Source organism: Thalassophryne amazonica, chromosome 20 (assembly GCF_902500255.1).
Source record: "Thalassophryne amazonica chromosome 20, fThaAma1.1, whole genome shotgun sequence".
In the NCBI taxonomy this organism is placed as follows: domain Eukaryota; kingdom Metazoa; phylum Chordata; class Actinopteri; order Batrachoidiformes; family Batrachoididae; genus Thalassophryne; species Thalassophryne amazonica.
In genome coordinates, this window is record NC_047122.1 from 21819307 (window position 1) to 21842235 (window position 22929).

The 22929-nt window shown below is 42.9% G+C and overlaps 1 protein-coding gene across 2 annotated transcripts in view; it reads right to left on the minus strand.

Moving 5' to 3' along the window:
- Positions 1 to 22929, minus strand: part of LOC117502267 (voltage-dependent calcium channel gamma-6 subunit-like) — a 54183-nt gene that overhangs the window by 17794 nt on the left and 13460 nt on the right. The window contains exons 2-4 of one of the 2 annotated variants that reach the window (XM_034161313.1): positions 17925 to 18649; positions 8963 to 9073; positions 6647 to 6755 (exon numbers count right to left, since the gene is read on the minus strand). In XM_034161313.1, coding sequence (XP_034017204.1) covers positions 6647 to 6755; positions 8963 to 9073; positions 17925 to 18134 — 430 coding nt within the window. In that variant the 5' untranslated portion in view covers positions 18135 to 18649. The remainder of the gene's footprint in view (positions 1 to 6646; positions 6756 to 8962; positions 9074 to 17924; positions 18650 to 22929) is intronic. The other variant, XM_034161314.1, reaches the window with a different exon arrangement.

A 22929-nucleotide genomic window follows, 5' to 3' on the forward strand; every position in this document is an offset into this window, starting at 1 on the left:
TTAGGTCACTTTGAGTACCTGGTCATGCTGTTCGGCCTCACCAACGCCCCCGCGATGTTCCAAGCCTTGGTTAACGACGTCTTGCGGGACTTCCTGCACCGATTCGTCTTCGTATATCTGAATGATATTCTCATCTTTTCTCCGGATCCTGAGACCCATGTCCAGCATGTACGTCAGGTCCTGCAGCAGTTGTTAGAGAACCGACTGTTTGTGAAGGGCAAGAAGTGGGAGTTTCACCGCACGTCTTTGTCCTTCCTGGGGTTTATCATCTCCTCTAATTCCGTCGCCCCTGGTCCGGCCAAGGTTGCGGCGGTGAGAGATTGGCCCCAACCAACAAGCCGTAGGAAGCTGCAACAGTTCCTCGGCTTCGCTAATTTCTATAGGAGGTTCATTAAGGGCTACAGTCAGGTAGTTAGCCCCCTGACAGCCCTGACCTCTCCAAAAGTCCCCTTCACCTGGTCGGATCGGTGCGAAGCCGCGTTCAAGGAGTTGAAACGACGGTTCTCTACTGCGCCAGTTTTGGTGCAGCCCGACCCTAGCCGCCAGTTCGTGGTTGAAGTGGACGCCTCTGACTCAGGGATAGGAGCCGTGCTATCCCAGAGCGGAGAGACTGATAAGGTTCTTCACCCGTGTGCCTACTTTTCACGCAGGTTGACCCCGGCTGAACGGAACTATGACGTCGGCAATCGAGAACTCCTTGCGGTGAAAGAGGCTCTTGAGGAGTGGAGACACCTGTTGGAGGGAGCGTCTGTGCCGTTCACGGTTTTCACTGACCATCGGAACCTGGAGTATATCAGGATCGCCAAGCGGCTGAACCCCAGGCAAGCCCGCTGGTCACTGTTCTTCGGGCGTTTTGACTTCCGGATCACCTATTGCCCCGGGACCAAGAACCAGAGGTCGGATGCCTTGTCCCGGGTACACGAAGAGGAGGTCAAAACTGCACTGTCGGATCCACCGAAGCCCATCCTGCCTGAGTCCACTATCGTGGCCACCCTCACCTGGGATGTGGAGAAGATCGTCCGGGAGGCCCTGGCACGGAGCCCGGACCCAGGAACAGGTCCGAAGAACCATTTGTACGTCCCACCAGAGGCCAGAGCTGCAGTCTTGGACTTCTGTCACGGTTCCAAGCTCTCCTGTCATCCAGGGGTGCGAAGGACCGTGGCAGTTGTCCGGCAGCGCTTCTGGTGGGCGTCTATGGAGGCCGACGTCCGGGAGTACATCCAGGCCTGCACCACCTGTGCCAGGGTCAAGGCAGTCCATAAAAGGTCCCAAGGACTTCTCCAACCACTACCTGTGCTTCATCGCCCCTGGTCCCACATCAGCCTGGATTTCGTCACGGGCCTCCCGCCGTCCCAGGGCAACACCACCATCTTCACGATAGTGGACCGATTCTCCAAGGCGGCCCACTTCGTGGCCCTCCCGAAGCTCCCAACAGCCCAGGAGACAGCAGACCTCCTGGTCCACCACGTCGTCCGTCTGCATGGGATACCCATTGACATCGTCTCTGATCGTGGTCCCCAGTTCTCCTCACACGTCTGGAGGAGCTTCTGCCGGGAACTGGGGGCCACTGTGAGCCTCTCGTCCGGGTATCACCCGCAGACCAATGGACAGGCAGAACGGGCCAATCAGGAATTGGAGCAAGTCCTGCGTTGTGTAACGTCCGCACACCCGACGGCCTGGAGTAAACATCTGGCCTGGATCGAGTATGCGCATAACAGCCAGGTGTCCTCTGCCACCGGCCTCTCCCCGTTTGAGGTGTGTTTGGGGTATCAGCCCCCATTATTTCCCGTAGTGGAGGGAGAGGTCGGTGTGCCCTCGGTCCAGGCCCACCTGCGGAAGTGCCGTCGGGTGTGGCGCTCCGCCCGTTCTGCCTTGTTGAAGGCCCGGACGAGGGCGAAGACCCATGCGGACCGCCGGCGATCCCCAGCCCCTGCTTACCAGCCCGGGCAGGAGGTGTGGCTGTCCACAAAGGACATCCCCCTCCAAGTGGACTCCCCTAAGTTGAAGGACCGATACATTGGACCATTTAAGATCCTCAAAATCCTCAGTCCTGCCGCAGTGAAGCTCCGTCTCCCGGCTTCACTACGGATCCACCCGGTCTTTCATGTGTCCAGAATCAAGCCTCACCACACCTCACCACTCTGTGCTCCCGGTCCGGCGCCGCCTCCTGCCCGGATCATTGACGGGGAGCCGGCTTGGACAGTGCGCCGGCTCCTGGACGTCCGTCGAATGGGCCGGGGGTTCCAGTATTTGGTGGACTGGGAGGGGTATGGACCCGAAGAACGCTCCTGGGTGAAGAGGAGCTTCATCCTGGATCCGGCCCTCCTGGCCGATTTCTACCGTCGACACCCGGACAAGCCTGGTCGGGCGCCAGGAGGCGTCCGTTGAGGGGGGGGATCCTGTTGTGTGGGCCGCCAGAAGAGGAGGTACTGCTGGCCCACCACCAGAGGGCGCCCTGCCTGAAGTGCGGGCTTCAGGCACGAGAGGGCGCTGCCGCCACGGACACAGCCAGGAGTGACAGCTGTCACTCATTAATTCCTGACAGCTGTCACTCGTTCTTCATCATCGCACTCCATAAAACCCAGACGTCATCTCCACCTCATCGCCGAGATATCGTACTTCTTTGGAGGTAATAGACTCAGCCGTTCGTGTTTTGCAATATATCTGTATATTGTGAGTGTTTGCAGGAGTACCGGTCCCTCTTTCCGTGGAAGCTGTGTGAGTGCAGGACGGCACTCTTTCCCCTGAGGAATCACTGCGGTACTCCACAGAATATTGAGTGAGAGGTGGAGGTGGCATTCCCACCGTTGTTGTTACGGGGTGTACACACACCCACACTTGACTGTCTTTGTTCTTCGCCAGCAGTACCAGATCCGACAGTCGGGGACGGTGATCACCTGGGAATTCGGGACTTGGCGGCTCCAGTATTCACCAGGTTCGGTGGCGGCGGAAATCGTGTGATTCCGGCTCTTCTCAGGACAGACGTCTTCTATCCTCGAGCCTGCCCACACGTCACCTTTGTGGATTGACTGTAATCATATTCTGAGATTGTCTGTATATTCGTTGTGCACCTTCACAACATTAAATTGTTACTTTTTGGCTCATCTATTGACCGTTCATTTGCGCCCCCTGTTGTGGGTCCGTGTCACTACACTTTCACAACACATCTTTTAATTTAGACCAGGGGTGGGCAACTTGTTCCAGAAAAGGCCAAGAGGCTGCAGGTTTTCTTTGCAGCCACTGACTCCACCAGGTGATTTCACTGATTAATATCACTTTGAGCAGATGGAATCAGTTAATCAGTGAAATCACCTGGTGGAATCAGTGGCTGCAAAGAAAACCTGCAGCCTCTTGGCCTTTTCTGGAACAAGTTGCCCACCCCTGATTTTGACCCCTGTGTAATTCTTCAATTGACCCCTACCTGGCCGCCTATTGAAAACTCAAGTGACCAATCAGGTTTTTTTTAAAGAGTTAATGTCTATAGATTATTTGTGCCAAATTTGATGTTTGTATCACCATTTGCAGGATTCCACTCTACATATTCTCTTAGCTGCACTATATATGAGATGTAAGATGCTGCTCCTCAGTGTTTCTCAATTGCCCTCAAAAGTATTGGAACACTTGGTATTTCACACAGTTTAATTTGTTTATTCCATTTCAAATTCTAAAACTATCTTCCTTAACTCAAAATGAAAGTAAATCTCTACAACTTGATATAAATTAATTAAAAATATAAAATCCAGCTTCCTGATGAAGTGATGTTGAGGAGGATTTTCTTAAAAAGAAGACCTGAAAGTTCAGCTACAATTTGACAGAAAGTGCATTTGAGATGAAAGCCTAGATTTGATGTTTTGGTGAAAGAAACTTTGGTATTTCTTCATAATTGATGTAAATAAAGTCCAAGACATATTCAGTGTCTTGGAAATGATCATGTTTCCATCCCCTGACTTGTTTAAAGAAAACTGGCAAATTATTATTTACAGGTTTTATCAAGTTTTAGAGATTTGCTTTCAGTTTGAGTTTGAAGAAGATAATTTTATAAAATTTAATTCTTTATTTTTTTTAATATTTCTAGTATTTAAAATGGCATAAACAAATTAAAATGTGTGAAATCCCACGTGTTCCAATACTTTTGGAGGGCACAGTATCCTAACCTTATGATGAGTGCAAAATGAGTGTGATATTATTACTGTTTTGTTTAAGAATGTTTAATTTTCACTGTTGCTGCACTTTGTGTCAGATCTTAGTCATATCGTATATCACATTGATATTAAAATTCAGTAAGGTATATCTTCTATTATACATTCCAAATCTAAGATGGAACTCTACTATTGTTTAGTAAGGTACACTGAAATATCTTTAAAAACAAAGAGAGAGTAGAGCCACGGTGCCTGGTCTTGAGAACCAGGGATGGTAGGTTGAAAAGCTTTTTTATCCCATGGGAACTCTCCCTACCCACCTAAGTGGCTCGAGAATATGGACAGCATGTATATTAGTGACATTTACATGACAATATAGAGATACGATAATTTGGCCATATTGTACAGCCCTACTGTCAACTAGCTGAAAACGTTGAATATTAATTTACATCTACATTAAAAAAATGTTTAAAGTGGCAGGGGGTTAAGAGGGCTGTAATGTGGGTGTCAGCTGAAAAGCAAAAAAAGAAAAATGCTTATAAAGGTGGAGAGTATGGGACAGAGCCCATCCAGAAGCTGAAAGGCAAAAAAAGGCGGGGGGGGGGGGGGGGGTTTAGTCATGCTAATGCTCCCAAAAACCATTTTACTGAAAAAAAGTCTGAAGGACCTATAGGACATGGTTAGATGGCAAGGAGCTTTTCCAAGTATGTGAGAGGCAAATAAAGAAAAATGCTTTAAAAGGCAGGGGGTCTGGGGGAGCTCAGCCCTCCCAGAAGCTGAAAGGCTTTTGCCATGCTAATGCTGCCCTGAAGCATTTACTCAAAGTCTGAAGAACCTAAATGACACGGTGAGATGCTGACGAGCTTCACTCATTCATGTCTGCAACATATGCATATTATTAGCAAAGCGACGTACAGCAGCCGAAGCTCACTCATGGTACACTGAGTCCCAAACAGGAAGTGCCAAATTTTGAGTGCACAGTGAAGCAGGAAATGTCAAATGTTGAACACTTCCTGGATCGACAAAACAGGAGATCTCGTGGGAATTCAATGGCAAGTTGAAACTGAAACAGGAAGTGCCAAATTTTGAGTCCACAGTGAAACAGGAAATGGCAAATGTTGAACACTTGCTGGCATAGGTGGAGCTGGGTGTTAAAGATTTTGTATATATGTTATCACTGTTAAACATTTGTACCTTTGTCTTCTTTCTCATGAGAACGGTGTTGTGCTGTTTTGCACCTAACCCTGAGAATGTACGTGTTATTCAACCTTGTTTTAGCATACTGGGGTCAATCTGAACTGGGAGTAAAAGAACTGAAGGTTGTTTTGACTGTTGTGATGTGATGCTTAGTGTTCCAGGCAGATGCAGAACAGCTGATAACTGCAACAGACGAACGAGATGTGCTGACCTTCGACGATAAGAGTAAAAGAAAGAAACTGTTTTTCCTTACAGCTGCACTTATTGACGTATGTGTTTATGTTACGGGAAGAAACTTGTCTTGCGTCATCCCCCCACCCTTAGGACAAGTTTTTTTTTATGTGATGAGGGCTTCTCTAATAAAAAGAGCGGGAGAGCAGGCCAGACTTTAGTGTAGCCTTGGTGTACAGCCTGACTGCACTCCGCGCGAGATAAATTTGACTTTCTGTCTCACTGACTCTGTTTGTCTTATCAAGGTTTTAAGAATGTTTGGAGGAGAAAATACCCAACACTGGGTTGCACTGGACTCCCCTGAAATCTGATTGGACACCCCAGGTGCCACCCAAATGATTGACATGTCACCGCACCACACATCTGGTTGAAAAGAGCCATTTTGAAATCATTGACACATATTGACTGCTAGGTCCCTCGTTGTACAGTAGTTGGCGCTGTGTTCATAAAACAGTTCTAATCCACCTTAGTAGAAGAAGAAAAATGTTAGAGATTTGAAGCTGAACACATCGTCTGAACCACAGACTCCTAGTTATGTTTGTGAGTAAACGGGCATTTTTATAATTTCTAAAATTATCTTCCTTAACTCAAACTGATAGCAAATCTCTTCAACTTGGTATAAATTTTATTAAAAATATAAAATACATCTTCCTGATGGAGTGGTGTAGAGGAGGTTTTTCTTACAAGGAAGACTTGAAAGTTCAGCTAATTTGGACACATTGTGCAGCCCTACTGTGAACTAGCTGAAAAGTTTGAATATGAATTTACATTTTAAAAAATGATTACAGTGGCAGGGGGTTAAGACAGGCGTCATTGGGGTGTCTGGGGAGTGTAGCCCTCCAGACGCTGAAGATTTTTAGCTCTGCTAATGCTCTCCAGAAGCATTTACTTAAAAAAAAAATGTCTGAAGGACCTAAATGACATGGTGAGATGCTGAAGAGCTTCGCTCATTCTGTCGGCGGCACATATTAATTTCTGTTCATGTTTTGCTTTGAAATTTACAGAAGAACTAATTAACCTGGCCATAACAGTTTGTCAAACAGGACAAACATCATTTTAAGTGCTGCTGGTTCCGTCACCTCCGGGCAGTTTGGCGGGTCCACAGCTCTCTCTCTCTGGGTCAATATCAGACACCCACAGGGTTTTGGTGCAGCCTTTCCACAGGCCGTAGTGAGCCGTCAGACACGTCTGCAAGACACATATCAAAGCAGATCAGTGGCTACGTTTACATGCCATTAATATTCAGGATAAGGTCAATATTCCATTTCTGAATCATTAGGAATAACCCGTTTACATGCTTAAGCAGAGTTACTCCTGTATACACGGTCATTGGTATCATTTGTAATATCCCCATCTAAACAGCGACGCACGTCTTCCACCGGTGCTTGATGTGGTCTGGCGTTCGTGCAAATCCTGCTTTGCGTAACTTTTCGGCCACCTTCTTGTAAATGTCGCTATCTCGGTACTTTCTACTGTCAATAAAAGACATTATATTCATGTCTTTCACAATACTAATGAAGTATTCGGTTCCCTCCTCGCTGCAAAAGTGTGGTGCTGTGCTGCCGCGTCTGGATTTCCCCATGCTTGTTTACCTCTGCTTCTGTGGTGTCCGGTGGGTTGCGCGCGCCGCATACAGGTAGTTGCTGTACTCAAAAGACCAAGATTCCTTGAGGATAGGACATGAGCAGAACACAAAATAATGTTCCTTTCTATGGGGATATTCCAATGCGCCTTTATATGACCTGATGTTCGGGTTAGAAAAGGAGTAACCCAGGAGTCATATTCGGGTTTTAAAAATCGGAATATGAGCATATTTGGGTTTTTGCGGGTGTTTACATGGCCGTGTGCAACCGGGATATTGCTATTATCATATTCCTATAAATGATACACCAGTATGATTGGACAAAACACTAAAGATTAAATAGCAATACACCCTTTTCGCGGACGGGTAATATTTTTCATACCACCTGAGTAATCAGCCAATCCGGACAGCGGAGCAGCGCCACGATGAAGAGGCGTGGTCAGAGGAAATGTGAAATACTGGTGAGTCACTATTAATAATTTCTTACGTGTCCAACCTCGTAGGTTGATCGTTAAAATTAAATTTGTTAGTTCTAAAAGCCATCATAATTATTTATTGGAAAACGTTCTATTTTTTTCTACTAAGGTTTGAACTTTGAGTGTTTACACAGGAGAGAAAAGTGAGAAAATGTTAATGCCTGTTTGAGAAAAGTGTATAAAGTGTGTAGTGAGGGGTTTTACAGCCTTAAAACCTCTATAATAATTGTAAAAAATAACGCTGACTACGTCGCAGATTTCGCCTATCGCGGGTTATTTTTAGAACGTAACTCCCGTGATAAACGAGGGACCACTGTATATGATAAAATCGTTATCAAGTTATTCACCAATGAATATGGCTTTTTACACCCTTCAGAAAACCATACAACATTTATCATTTATAGGTATATGATAAAATTGTTATCAAGTTGTTCACCAATGAATATAGCTTTTTACACCCTGAAGAAATCCATACACCCTGAGGCCTTCGGGTATAAAAAGCCATATTCATTGGTGAACAAGTTGATAACTGATAATATTCTGGTTATGAAAGGGTTATTGGCTGCATGTAAACGTAGTTTCCTTTTGTCTTCTTTTGTGGCAGTGTCACTTTATGACATCACAAAGAATTCTGACTGCCTTCCCCTCTGTTGGTGGCCACCGTATGCTCTCGCTGGGTGCACCTTATGGTTTTTAATGATTTGTCACTCTATTATTGTAAGTGGCAGCCAAAGTGTCATTTTAACTCTGTCATTGTCATAAAGGGGTTAAAAGTGTGGCCCCATAACCTGTGTGAGAGAGAAAAAAAAAATCCCACAGACGTTTTCTCACACTTACCTCTGCGTCTGCCCGGCTCGGCATGGGATGTTAATATTTCTGTTGGCTGTTAATTGCGTAGTTTGTACAGAGTATGATATTAATGTGCACTGTTTATGATTTTTTTTTTTTTTTTTTTTTTGGTTTGTCAGTGTGATGTTTTGGTGGAGGCTGGCCAGGTCTGAACAGTTTTACACCCTTGGTGAGTTGAGCAAGGTGCATGGGGTTGGTGTGTGGGTGGCATGGGTGTTGCACTGTGAAATTTTGGAATTTGTGTACACTGGTGTTGTTATATTTGTGTTTGTGCCTGTGTTCTTTATGTTACTTATAGTTTCACGGTGCTTACATGACGACATGGCAGATAAATTAATTGCACCCTTTATCGAAACTCTCTGCTTTCATCACTGACACCAAGGGCTGCGACAATTATTGAGTTGACAAAGTTTTACGTGTGAAATTAATTTACAGCTTTAAAATATCTGAGCATCCTAAATGCAGCAATTTAATTTCTGATATTTCACCTGATTGTTGTAGAAACTCTTTGGGGGTGCGAGCTCCACCCAGAACTCTGTTCCCACCCCAAGGACTGTCAGGACCACACCCACAATGGCCACAAAGAACGCCAGTTTGATCTGTTGACAGAAAAGAAAGACAGATTTTAACATGAAAAATGATGCTAACGTCAAACAGTAGTTGGGTCGACAAAAAGTACGTCACCAAATGCCGACGCACATTATCTTGAAGTTTTCGTGTGTTTCAATCATGAGTTACAAGATGCTACTGAAATCAGTGTTTTCACACCACATCGCCGATAGGCTTCCTTTTTGTACGTTGTGCACAAATCTGGCTGTAAATGAATGGATATTTGTTTGAGGCTAAGTGTTACAGTTGGAGCCAATAGGAACTAGGTTGACACCACGATGCAGGTAGCCAAACACAAGTGGTAGGTACAGAAATGAAGCAGTTTTATTGTTCAGGTGACAGTGGTAATGGAAAGGTGACAAAAATACTTCCCAGTGGCACAAACCAAAAGTTGACTGACAAGGTGAAAAAAAACCACAATGAAAAACAACTGGCAAAAGAGACAGTGAAACAACATTTACTAATTGAGGATAACAGGAGGTGATGGACAATACATGTGGTGAGATTGGGCAGTACTGACAGGATAGTAAATAAACAAACCGCAGTGAGGGAGCAATTTGGTGTTACTTAAATACAAAACTGAACTAATGAGTGACAGGTGTAAGTAATCAGGGGAAGGACAAACCCAAGCACATGGGGACAGAAAAAACACAAAGTGACATCTGAGGGAACATACACTCTAAAAAAAGGAAGTGCTGTCTCAGAGAAAAATTGATGTAACAATTTGCATAAATTAAAAAATAAAGATAAATTGATTGATTGATTTCTATTTAACACTAACACTTTCTGTAATTGTGTATTTAACGAACCATTCTTTACCGTTTACTGTTTCTGTACTCTGGCAAAATAATTTCCTTCGGGATAAATAAAGTTGATCTTTATCGTTATCAAAAATTTAAAGAAACCACAGTGAAACAAATACAGGCATCAGTGATTGCAGCCAGAAGAACTTTACCAGCAGCAGACATCAGGGTTCCCCTACAGTGAAACAAATACAGGCATCAGTGATTGCAGCCAGAAGAACTTTACCAGCAGCAGACATCAGAGTTCCCCTACCAACTTCTCCTCAGGAAGTATTGGGCACTATGAACACCTACATACGAGGTCTGTCCATAAAGTAACGGTCCTTTTTATTTTTTTCAAAAACTATATGGATTTCATTCATATGTTTGTACGTCAGACATGCTTGAACCCTCGTGCGCATGCGTGAGTTTTTCCACGCCTGTCAGTGACGTCATTCGCCTGTGAGCACGCCTTGGGAAGGACTGGTCCCGCCCCCTCGTCGGAATTCCTTTGTCTGAGAAGTTGTTGAGAGACTGACGCTTTGTTTGATCAAAATTTTTTCAAAACCTGTGAGGCACATCGAAGTGGACACGGTTCGAAAAACTCAGCTGGTTTTCGATGAAAATTTTAACGGCTGATGAGAGATTGATTGAAGCTGAAAACCTTCACATTTAAGCCTCTGTTGATCCAGGACGTCGTGAGAGAACAGAGAAGTTTCAGAAGAAGTCAGTTTCAGCATTTTATCCGGATATTCCACTGTTAAAGGAGATTTTTTTTAATGAAAGACGTGAGGGCGGATTCGCACGTCGGCTTGCAGCCGCTGCGATGCGCCGCCACGGGAAAAACACCTCCATGTTGACAACCATTTGTAAAATCCAGGCGGTTTTTGATGGCTTTCAGTGGAGTGAGTATCTGAGAAATTGTTTAACAGTTGGGCATGTTCCAACTTGTCCTTAAGGCTTCCAACGGAGGTGTTTTTCTTGTGGTGGCGCGCTGCGCCGGCTGCAAGCCGACGTGCGAATCCGCCCGCAGGTCTTTCATTAAAAAAATCTCCTTTAACAGTGGAATGTCCGGATAAAATGCTGAAACTGACTTCTTCTGAAAGTTCTCTGTTCTCTCACGACATCCCAGGTCAACAGAGGCTTAAATGTGGAGGTTTTCAGCTTGAAACAGGCTGACGATGGCGCCTGGGAGCGCTGCGCGACGTCCTGCTCCGTGGGAAGTCCTTAAAGCGACAGAATCACTTCAAAATCTCTCATCAGCCATTAAAATTTTCACCGAAAACCAGCTGAATTTTTCAAACTGTGTCCACTTCGATGTGCCTCACAGGTTTTGAAAAACTTTTGATCAAACAAAGCGCCAGTCTCTCAGCAACTTCTCAGACAAAGGAATTCCAACGAGGGGGCTGGACCACACCTCCCACAAGGCGTGCTCACAGGCGAATGACGTCACCGACAGGCGTGGAAAAACTCACGCATGCGCACGAGGGTTCAAGCATGTCTGATGTACAAACATATGAATGAAATCCATATAGTTTTTGAAAAAAATAAAAAGGACCTATACTTTATGGACAGACCTCGTAGATAAAACTACAAACATCTGTCTCTCCTACCGCCACATTCCTTCCATATGTAGCACAATGGAATCCAGTGGACCCCAGAAACAGCAAAGGCTCTGCTACCACATTAGGCTGAGGCTATAAATTTGTAAGCCCAACAAAGCCGAACTGTCCAGGGGGACTTAAGATGGCAATAAACCTAGCGAAGCACTTTACACGATCACAAGACTAAGTCTCTCTTCTAGACAGGGAACTCACCTTTGTGCCCACAATACAGATGACCAGAGAAGAAGTCAATTATCATTGGACCTACAAAATTATCACCAGTGTCACAGACTGAACGCCTCCCACTCCCCAAAAAAAAATCGGTCCGCCCTGCCGTCACTGCGCATGCATCATTAGCCACGGTTCACGGATTATCACCTCGTTTCTGCTTCAAACTGTGCTCCAGTCATCATCTATCTCAGCGACAGATATCTGAAGCTTTTGTAAAACAATCATTTCCTCATAAATTCAGCATTATTTAATCATAAAAGACGGCGGAAGAGACCAGAGCGCCGCAGCTACACGAGCTGCTAGCTGATGCATTCACTGCGCGTGGGTCATTTCAAAGTGTCACCAAGTATCACCTCGTTTTTCTTAAAACAGCCTCGTTTCTGCTTAAAACTGACTTTAGAATGATTTAAGAGTTTTTACCTTGTCATCTGATGGATAATAATCCACATTAATCCATTTGATCACTTTGGGAGAAGACAGCTCCGAAATGATGCATGCGCAGTGGAGTCAGGATGGACCAATTTTTAGGGGTGGACCATTCAGCCTGCGACACCAGAACCTAAAATTGGCAGCCTATTTCCAAACAAGCGGCAATACTATGCAAACCCCCCTTCACACTGAAATTAGATTGTACACCCACCTTACACAAATTACCAAAACAAATAGTTCTGGCAGACACATGGGCCGATAAAAGCCTACTGTGAGGACAAAGGGAGAAGAAAAACCTGGACAAGTCAAGGCACTCAGACAGTTGCAAAGGAAAAAACAAATCATTATTAAACCAGCTGATAAAGGCATTGCCATTGTCGTTATGGATAGGTTGCAGTACCTTTGGGAGTGATTAAGACAACTGAACAACAAGGATCATTACATCAAACTCATATATGGATATGGTCAAAGAGGTGGAAGAAATCCTGAAATGAAAAATAAAGGGTTCATAAACAAGAAACACCTGGAATATCTTAAAAAAGGTCAGATTGTCTCTGATTGCAGCAGTGAGACATACAGGATTGGAGAATATTTGGAACATCACCTCAATCCAATATCATCAAAACACTCTAGTTATCAGAAGGACACCTATGACTTTTTGTCAAAGGTTAAGAATCTACATGTTCCCATAGGAGCCTTTTTGTTCACAATGGACATAAACAGTTTGTACACAAACAATGATATAACAGCAGGTATAAAGACCGTCAAACTCTGCCTCTGCAAATACCCATGTCCAGTGCGTCCAGACAAACACATCCTAAAATTATTGGAAATCAATTTAACAAGGAATGACTTTGAATTGGACTCACAATTCTACCTTCAGATCATAGGGTACAGCTATGGGAAAGAAATTTGTTTCCTCATATGCAAATGTCTACATGGCAAACTGGGAACATTTGGCCTTGGCTTCTGCCCTGCTCAAAGCACACACGTATTTCAGATTTCTGTACGATATCTGGGTGATATGGACACACTCCAAACAGGATTTTGAAGCATTTACAGATCACCTTAATGCACAATGCCTCCATAAAAATAAAACACACACATGACACACAGGTGAATTTCTTGGACACTATCACCTTCAAAGGCCCAAACTTCCAGAATGCACACAGCCTACAGACCAAAGTATACAACCCCTGGCAAAAATTATGGAATCACCGGCCTCGGAGGATGTTCATTCAGTTGTTTAATTTTGTAGAAAAAAGCAGATCACAGACATGAAACAAAACTAAAGTCATTTCAAATGGCAACTTTCTGGCTTTAAGAACACTATAAGAAATCAGGAAAAAAAATTGTGGCAGTCAGTAACGGTTACTTTTTTAGACCAAGCTGAGGGAAAAAAATATGGAATCATGAAAAACAAAAGAACGCTCCAACACATCACTAGTATTTTGTTGCACCACCTCTGGCTTTTATAACAGCTTGCAGTCTCTGAGGCATGGATTTAATGAGTGACAAACAGTATTCTTCATCAATCTGGCTCCAACTTTCTCTGATTGCTGTTGCCAGATCAGCTTCACAGGTTGGAGCCTTGTCATGGACCATTTTCTTCAACTTCCACCAAAGATTTTCAATTGGATTAAGATCCGGACTATTTGCAGGCCATGACATTGACCCTATGTGTCTTTTTGCAAGGAATGTTTTCACAGTTTTTGCTCTGTGGCAAGATGCATTATCATCTTGAAAAATGATTTCATCATCCCCAAACATCCTTTCAATTGATGGGATAAGAAAAAGTGTCCAAAATATCAACGTAGACTTGTGCATTTATTGATGATGTAATGACAGCCATCTCCCCAGTGCCTTTACCTGACATGCAGCCCCATATCATCAATGACTGTGGAAATTTACATGTTCTCTTCAGGCAGTCATCTTTATAAATCTCATTGGAACAGCACCAAACAAAAGTTCCAGCATCATCACCTTGCCCACTGCAGATTCGAGATTCATCACTGAATATGACTTTCATCCAGTCATCCACAGTCCACGATTGCTTTTCCTTAGCCCATTGTAACCTTGTTTTTTTCTGTTTAGGTGTTAATGATGGCTTTTGTTTAGCTTGTCTGTATGTAAATCCCATTTCCTTTAGGCGGTTTCTTACAGTTTGGTCACAGACGTTGACTCCAGTTTCCTCCCATTCGTTCCTCATTTGTTTTGTTGTGCATTTTCGATTTTTGAGACATATTGCTTTAAGTTTTCTGTCTTGACGGTTTGGTCTTCCTTGGTCTACCAGTATGTTTGCCTTTAACAACCTTCCCATGTTGTTTGTATTTGGTCCAGAGTTTAGACACAGCTGACTGTGAACAACCAACATCTTTTGCAACATAGCGTGATGATTTACCCTCTTTTAAGAGTTTGATAATCCTTTCCTTTGTGTCAATTGACATCTCTCGTGTTGGGCCATGATTCATGTCAGTCCACTTGGTGCAGCAGCTCTCCAGGGTGTGATCACTCCTTTTTAGATGCAGACTAAGGAGCAGATCTGATTTGATGCAGGTGTTCGTTTTGGGGATGAAAATTTACAGGGTGATTCCATAATTTATTCCTCAGAATTGAGTGATTCCATATTTTTTTCCCTCTGCTTGGTCTAAAAAAGTAACCGTTACTGACTGCCACAATTTTTTTTTTCCTGATTTCTTATAGTGTTTCTTAAAGCCAGAAAGTTGCCATTTGAAATGACTTTAGTTTTGTGTCATGTCTGTGATCTGCTTTTTTTCTACAAAATTAAACAACTGAATGAACATCCTCCGAGGCCGGTGATTCCATAATTATTGCCAGGGGTTGTATTTCAAGGAGATGGATACATGTGCTCTACTCTACAAAAGGATGATAAAAGTAAAATCATCCCATTTGTCAGCACATTCAACGCCTTCCGGTTGAAAAGGCACAGCAAGGCAAATTTTGAAAAATTCCTTAAGGACACAGTTTAACTACACAATCTAACAAGAAGGTCTTCAAAACTAGCCCTCGACCTCAACACCTAAACCTGCATCTACATGATGTGGTGTGGAGAATGCGGGGCACAGTATGTGGGAGAAACCAGAAATACAATCAGAATGACACTCGCACAACAAAAATACAACATCAGAAATAATATCAAAACCCAAACACATATTGCACAACATTTTCAAAGACATTCAGTAGAAAACATAAGGATCACAGGCCTACAGACCAACACATTCTGGACTCCCAAACAGAAGAAACAAAGGGAGATGGTCTGCATAAGGAGATTAAATACCATCCACACTGAAGGATTCTAAATGACTCACAAAGTGGTTCTGATATGGAGGATGGCCCGTGCACAGCCCTGTCTGGTGTAGCTATGGTGGGATTGATCAAAATCAAATTCAAATGTATTCATTTATATAGTGCCAGTTCACGAAGGGGTCGGCTCAAGGCGCTTCACACAACACAACTTGAAAAACAGAACAAAATGACTTAAAAGATTAAAAAGCACAATAAAAAGATAAAAACATAAAAAAAGTAAAAAGAATTAAACACACAATAACATAAAATACAAACAATAAAACAGCGAAAAAAGATGGGTCTTCAATCTAGACTTAAAAATCTCCACAGAGTCTGACTGCCGTATCCGCGGAGGGAGATCATTCCACAGAGCCGGGGCACAATAAGAAAAGGCTCTGTGACCCGCAGACTTTTTATTCACCCTAGGAACACACAGCAGTCTTGCACCCTGCAAACGCAAGGCCCGAGCCGGCACGTAGGGCTCAACCAGGTTAGCCAGGTAGGGAGGTACCAGTCCGTGAACCATTTTATAAGCCAGTAACAGCACCTAAAAATCCGATCTCAGAGAGCCAGATAGCCAATGAAGAGATGCCAGAATGGGTGTAATGTAGTCAAACTTTCTACTTTGTGTCAAAAGTCTGGCAGCAGCATTTTGTACAAATTGGAGACCCCTAATGCTGGACTGCAGTAAACCAGAAAATAGAGCATTGCAGAAGAGATAAATGCATGTATCAGGGTCTTAGCAACAGCCATAGACAGGATGGGACGAATCTTCGCTATATTTCACAGATGGAAGAAAGCAGTCCTCGTAATGTCTCTAATGTGGAGGACAAAGGACAACATAGGATCAAAAATTACCCCAAGGTTCTTCACTTTGTCCATATGATGTATAACACACGAACCTAAGCTAAGTGCTAGCTGGTCAAATTGATGCCAATGTCTCGCTGGACCAAGAACCATCATTTCAGTCTCATCAGAGTTTAAAAGTAGGAAATTACTAGACATCCAGCTTTTCACTGCTGCAAGGCAATCTTCTAAAGATTTTATGTGAATTACCAGCAGTTATCGGCATGTACAATATTGAGTATCATCAGCATAACAATGAAAGTCAATCCCAAAGCACTGCAGTATATGCTCAAGGGGTGCTACATAAAGGGAGATCACCCCTGTATACTCAAACCTGGAACCCCCACCTTAGCGCCATGCGCTACCCCTAACATTAACCCCCAGACATAAATCTGACATTATCCCCCAACCACAACCTTAACACCTAGCCCCAACCCTGACTTTAACCTTAACCTGAACCTTAACCCTGGACCTAACCTCCAACCCTAACCTCATCCTAACCTCTAACTCTGGTCCTAACCACCAGCCCTAACCCCAACCTCAACCCCTAAGACCTGACCCTAACCACTAAACTCTAATCTTAACCCTGATCCTAACATGTAACCCTGACCCTAACCTCTACCACTAACCTTAACCCCGGCCCTAACCTGTAACCCTAACTTTAATGCTAACCCCTATCCCTAACCATAACCCTGAATCTAACCCCTAAACCTAATCCTAACCACCAGCCCTAACCTTAACCCAACCAGTCCTCACACTCTAACCATGGTGTAACACTGAATGGGGATCAAGTAATTTCCCATAACCCAACCCTATTCTTACCCCCTAACCCCTAAACCATGACCCTAATCCCCAGCCCTAACCTTAACCATCCATCCCAGATCCTTTCTAATTCCAACCAGTCCTCACATTCTCACCATGGTGTAACACTGGATGGGACTTAAGTCATTTTCCCCTAACTCTGACCCTGACCCTAACTGTAACTACGACCCAGACCCTATCACTGACACTAACTATTTTGATCTTAAAATTCATCATTCACCTCCTGTACAGCTTTGACGCCATGATAATCAGGGCATTTGTTATTGGATAATGTACTGTAAAAAAGGAATACGGCACCATATCAGAAACCATGTCATAAAAAAATACGAGTTTTGTGTGACTGAGGAGGATTTCAGAGTGTTGATTTATTTCCAGTGTTGTCAAAGTAACTTTGAAAAGTTACTTATTTAGTTACTTTTTTAGTTACTTTATACAGTTACTTTATGTGATTACTTCATTAGCACCTTTATGCAATTACTTTATTAGAATCTGCCGAAAACTTGCAACTAATAAGTAATGTAACTAATAGGGTAACTAGTAATCTAACTTGATTACTCTTAAGATTGAACAATCAGCAAAGTAACTAATCAGCAAAGTAACTAATAGCTACTTTCTGAGTACTAAATCTTAAAAATAAGCAAGTTAGATTATGAGTTACTTTATTAATTACATTCAGCAGCTGCCGACAATTTGTCCCCAGCTGCTATTGAAGTAACTATAAAGTAACAGTAAAATATAATTCTATAAAGTAACTATTGAAGTAACTTTTCAAAGTTACTTTGACAACACTGTTTATTTCTTTATTTTTTGGTGATCTTTACCTTTCCTTCCTGAGCCTCTGTCATGCTGGATCCTGTTGACGTGGTCCTGCGGCGTTTGTTCCCCCCGAATGTGCTGCGTCCAGTCATCAGGGTGGTCATAGCTCCTGAACCTTGAGGGCCTCCTCCCACCGGCGCACCCGCAACCGATCCCGCCACCATCGGGACCACCGTGTGGCCCTCCTCATCCGTCACAAAAAAGGTAGACCACATGGTGTAAGAAAAGTCAAAAAATCACTAAGACGGCAAGGCGGGACTTGATTTGGTGGTTTATTTAACGTTTTGCCAGAATTCAGCAATAAAAATATACATATATATTTTAAGTCGTGAACTAAAAGAAAAGAATACTTTTTTGTTTTCTCAGTTTGTGCCCATAAACAAAAGCAAAAAAACCAGAACATAAATCAGTAATTACACAGAGGAGTATGTGATGATTTTAAAGGGAAAAGCAGAGAAACAAAGAGGTAAAATAATAAAAAAAAAAAAAAAAAAAAAAGATTATAAAAAGACTAATAATAAAAATAACGGACAATAAACACAAAAGGTCTGTGAAAACATGAGCAGCAAACCAGAGGAATCAACCGTCCGTGAAGAAATCTGAGCAGAAAAAAGGACACCAAACTGAAAAACGGATCATTGTGGCGGGGAAAAAAATCAATCGACAAGCGGGTTAGAAAGGTTGAGAACTCAGGAGGGAGAGGTCAGAGTTCAAGAGTGAAGGATGTTTCCTAGAAGTGAGAATGGAAGGAAGAAAAATGGAATTAGTATAATGAGTGACATTTATACACACAACTACGTGAGTTCTAACTTTGATTTGTAAACAGGCCGCATGCTGTTTTCAGGTGGCTGTTAAAGAAAAGATGAGTCCTGAAGTATGATCACGATGGACAAAAGTCAAATACAAATTGGAATAAGAGACTTGTTGGACCAACTAATGCAACTAATACATGTATGTGGCCACAACTCAAATAAAGTGCATCCATGCAATAAAATTTAACTTTGTGGAGTTGGGGCAGCCTATATGCATTAAATGTGAATATTTCCCAAATTGACTTAAGTTCAGCCAGTCACTTTGACATTTGAATGTAACCAATTAAAGTAGTTATTTTAGGGTCTCTCTTTTTTCATTGTACTACTAGTTATCTTCACTGTAGTCAGGTTCATTATTTAATTTCACTGGAATTTTGTGGAGGTTTACAAGAAGATACATTTTTCTGGAGCTTTACTGTGGCTTGTCGTGATCAGTATCTGAACTGATCCATGTCACATGCTTGCAACGTCAAACGGTTAGTCATGCATGCTGTGAGCAGATAATCGCTGTTATTCGCACAAAGTGGGTGGAGCTCGGAGAAAGGCTGAAGTTAAAGGCGCTGTTACACCTTGACGATTTAGCCTGTGTAGCCTGTGTAACAAGCTGGCATGCGCTGGCGTACGTCTAATAAATTAATGCAGCTGTCACACCTTGATAATTAACCAGCATATACCGACAACCAAGGTTGGGTAAGATTACTTTGAAATGTAATCCAAAAGTAATCAGATTGCAAGTAATCCAAATGTATGTACATACATACATACATGTAATCCACATGTATTCTTTCAAAGTAATCCTACCCAGCCTTGCCGACAACCCTCTTTCTACCAAGTGGTTCGGGTCAGTACTGCATGGTGTGGTGCAGGTCAGAAACACAGTAGTTTAATGCTATTTTATTTTTTTAATTTTCATTTTTTATTTTGGTGGACCATTTTCACTGTGTACAGAATGCTGATGAGTCAACTGGCTGTGGTAAACGTTGCCATGAATGAATGAAATGCTGTGATGATTTATACTTTTAAAGCACCAGTCGACTGCGATCAGACCTGAATTAAGTGCTGCTGTGATCTGTCGTGTGGTGATCACAGCGACGGCACTTTAAAAGTTTAAAGAGTCACACCACTTAATTCTGCTCTGATGAGACCTGATCGATCAGGTTGTCTGATGATCACACCGACAGTGACTGTGCTTTAAAAGTTTAAAGAGTCACAGCACTTCATTCAGCTCTGATCAGACGTGATCGATCAGGTCGTCTGATGATCACACCGACAGCGACAGTGCTTTAAAAGTGTGAAGAGTCACAGCACTTCATTCAGCTCTGATCTGATCGATCAGGTCGTCTGATGATCACACCGACAGCGACGGTGCTTTAAAACTTTAAAGAATCACAGCACTTAATTCCGCTCTGATCAGACCTGATCGATCAGATCGTCTGATGATCACACCAACAGCGATGGCGCTTTAAAAGTTTAAAGAGTCACAGCACTTAATTCCACTCTGATCAGACTGTTATGTGTCGACGCGTGTTGAGGAGTGGACCTGCGTCAGACGGAACCCAGCGCTAAAAATAACCAGAAAGTGGTTCCAATAACAAAAAACAATTTATTTATATCACCCACTGGTGCATAATAAAGTGTAAAAACTGAAATAGCGTCCTTCTGGTGGAGTGAAGGCTGGCACGCTCTCCAGCGCCCAAAAGGATCGAAGCCCGGCGCTCCTGGACCCACTATTACCGCCAACCACCCCCCAGGTGGACACGACAAACCGACTCTCTGCGAAGGATAGAAGAGGTGAGGTAAGTCAGCAGTTACAACTAATATCCTTCAAAAGACACACACTATCAGCAACACATTCAGATCTGTATTTTGAGCTTTATGCAAATGAGCAGCTTCTCACAACAGGTGAAGGATCACTTATCCGCACGTCTCAGCAGTGAGAAGCAAGCTGCACAATTCTCATCACAATTCAAATATACTGCGTAACAAAATACCAAGTTACTATCAACAATTAGTCAAACACTTAATCACCTCTGATGTGTGCTGACAGCATGTGTCCCTCACCCTTCCTCCTTCATGGGCTCGATGTGTCAAACCCAGGCGCGGTCCTCAGCGTCTCACAAACGAACATCACAAGGTCAAGTTCCCGGCAGTTCTGCTTGAATCACACATGACTTAAATGCAGAACGCCATCCAATTATCTGCTTCAGCTGAAAGTCTTTAAGGCTGCACGTGAGCACCATTCACAGGTGCTGCACATGATGTTGATGAGGGTGAAGAACTCTTCAGCCAGCACCTTCTCCACAGACAAATCAGTTTTCATGCCACCTGGAGAGCAAAGAAAAGAAAAGAACACCAAAATGTCCAGCCACACCCCCAACACACAACACAGACCTGATAAATCAGGTCCTCTGATGATCACACCGACAGCGACGGCGCTTTAAAAGATTAAAGAGTCACAGCACTTCATTCGGCTCTTATCAGACCTGATCGATCAGGTCGTCTGATAAACACACCAACAGCGACGGCGCTTTAAAAGTTTAAAGAGTCACAGCACTTCATTCGGCTCTTATCAGACCTGATCGATCAGGTCGTCTGATAAACACACCGACAGCGACGGCGCTTTAAAAGTTTAAAGAGTCACAGCACTTCATTCCACTCTGATCAGACCTGATCGATCAGGTCGTCTGATAAACACACCGACAGCGACGGCGCTTTAAAAGTTTAAAGAGTCACAGCACTTCATTCCACTCTGATCAGACCTGATCGATCAGGTCGTCTGATAAACACACCGACAGCGACGGCGCTTTAAAAGTTTAAAGAGTTACAGTGCTTTATTTGATCACACCTCACCACGGTTGACTGGTGCTTTAAAAGTTTCATCACAGTGCTTCTGTGTGTTCAGAGCGCGACACTGGCATCCTCTGAGAAATGCTCCTGCAGCAGAAAAACCAGAGGGACTTGCTTTAAAATGTTACGTTTCCAGCCACAACAGTAAAGTATTTTCAGACGTTGTTTTCCAAAATCAGGAGCTTTATGTGGATTCATGATGGAACGGATTGAAGCAAACAGGTAATATTTACTTCGAGTGTGAGTGAAACAGTCTGTTTGCATTAGGACTGCAGGTTACAGCCAATCAGTAGACAGTATTGATGGATGTATTTAGACTTATGAGTAAATTACAAGAAACGTGTGGCATGACTTATATTCACTTTTCAAAAATGTGTAGATTTACAAATGTCCACAAAAGCTAGCTAAGCTAGCTAACTTATACCCCACATGTGTGGGATGTATGAGTAACACGCTGGAATGCGTTGAAAATTTTCAGCATGCCCAAAATTTTTCAAAGAGCTCAGCGTATTACGACGTATATCAGTGAGCTTCAATGTGCTCTTAACTCGTAAAAAAAAACCTACCCTTAACTTATTTGACTTATGCCAGCCTTTTTTAATATGATTGGCATACACTGGCTGAATGATGGGAATCTGATGCTGTCCGTCATTACCCAAAATATTTGTAGCATAAATCTTGAAATAAACTCCCTAACCTTTTGTGTTTTGTTTTGTTTTTCCTTTTTGGTATTGTATTTGGCATTAAAGTCAAACAGGGAACTGGGAACCTTCTGCACTGAAACCAAGCACACTAACTACTTGGGCACCACCTCGACTACAATTCTTAAAAAAAGAGTTAAACATTTATTAGTGTATGAAAGCAGATTTCAATGACAAAAAGTAATTTAAAAATAATGCAGCCATAGATTTTGATCTGTTGCATGTTTTCATTGTGCAAAAATGGACTTAAAAACAAAAACAGTTGTTCAGTATTAAAAACATGCACATTATGAATAAGAAACAGTGATAAATGGTCTCCACCAATTTATTCATTGGACCAAAATGCACCAGCTACTTTTTATATTTTATGCAGTGACACAAATTATGCTTGCAGTTGCATGTTTCAAGTTTGTTTGGAGTGCAATGATGTTCATGTTTTTCCAGTAATTATCTGTAATAGTTGAACATTTGTCCTGAATATGGATGAAATTATGCAAAACCAAAGTACCAACACTCTCCAAATGTGATGTTCTCCAGTGAGAGATTCTGAGTCACTTGCAGGAAATGACAAAACCAAAAGCAAGGCAAGTCAGCTTTTTTAATGGGTGGAAAATAAAGTAGGACAATTATTCTGTGACATTTTTAAAAAC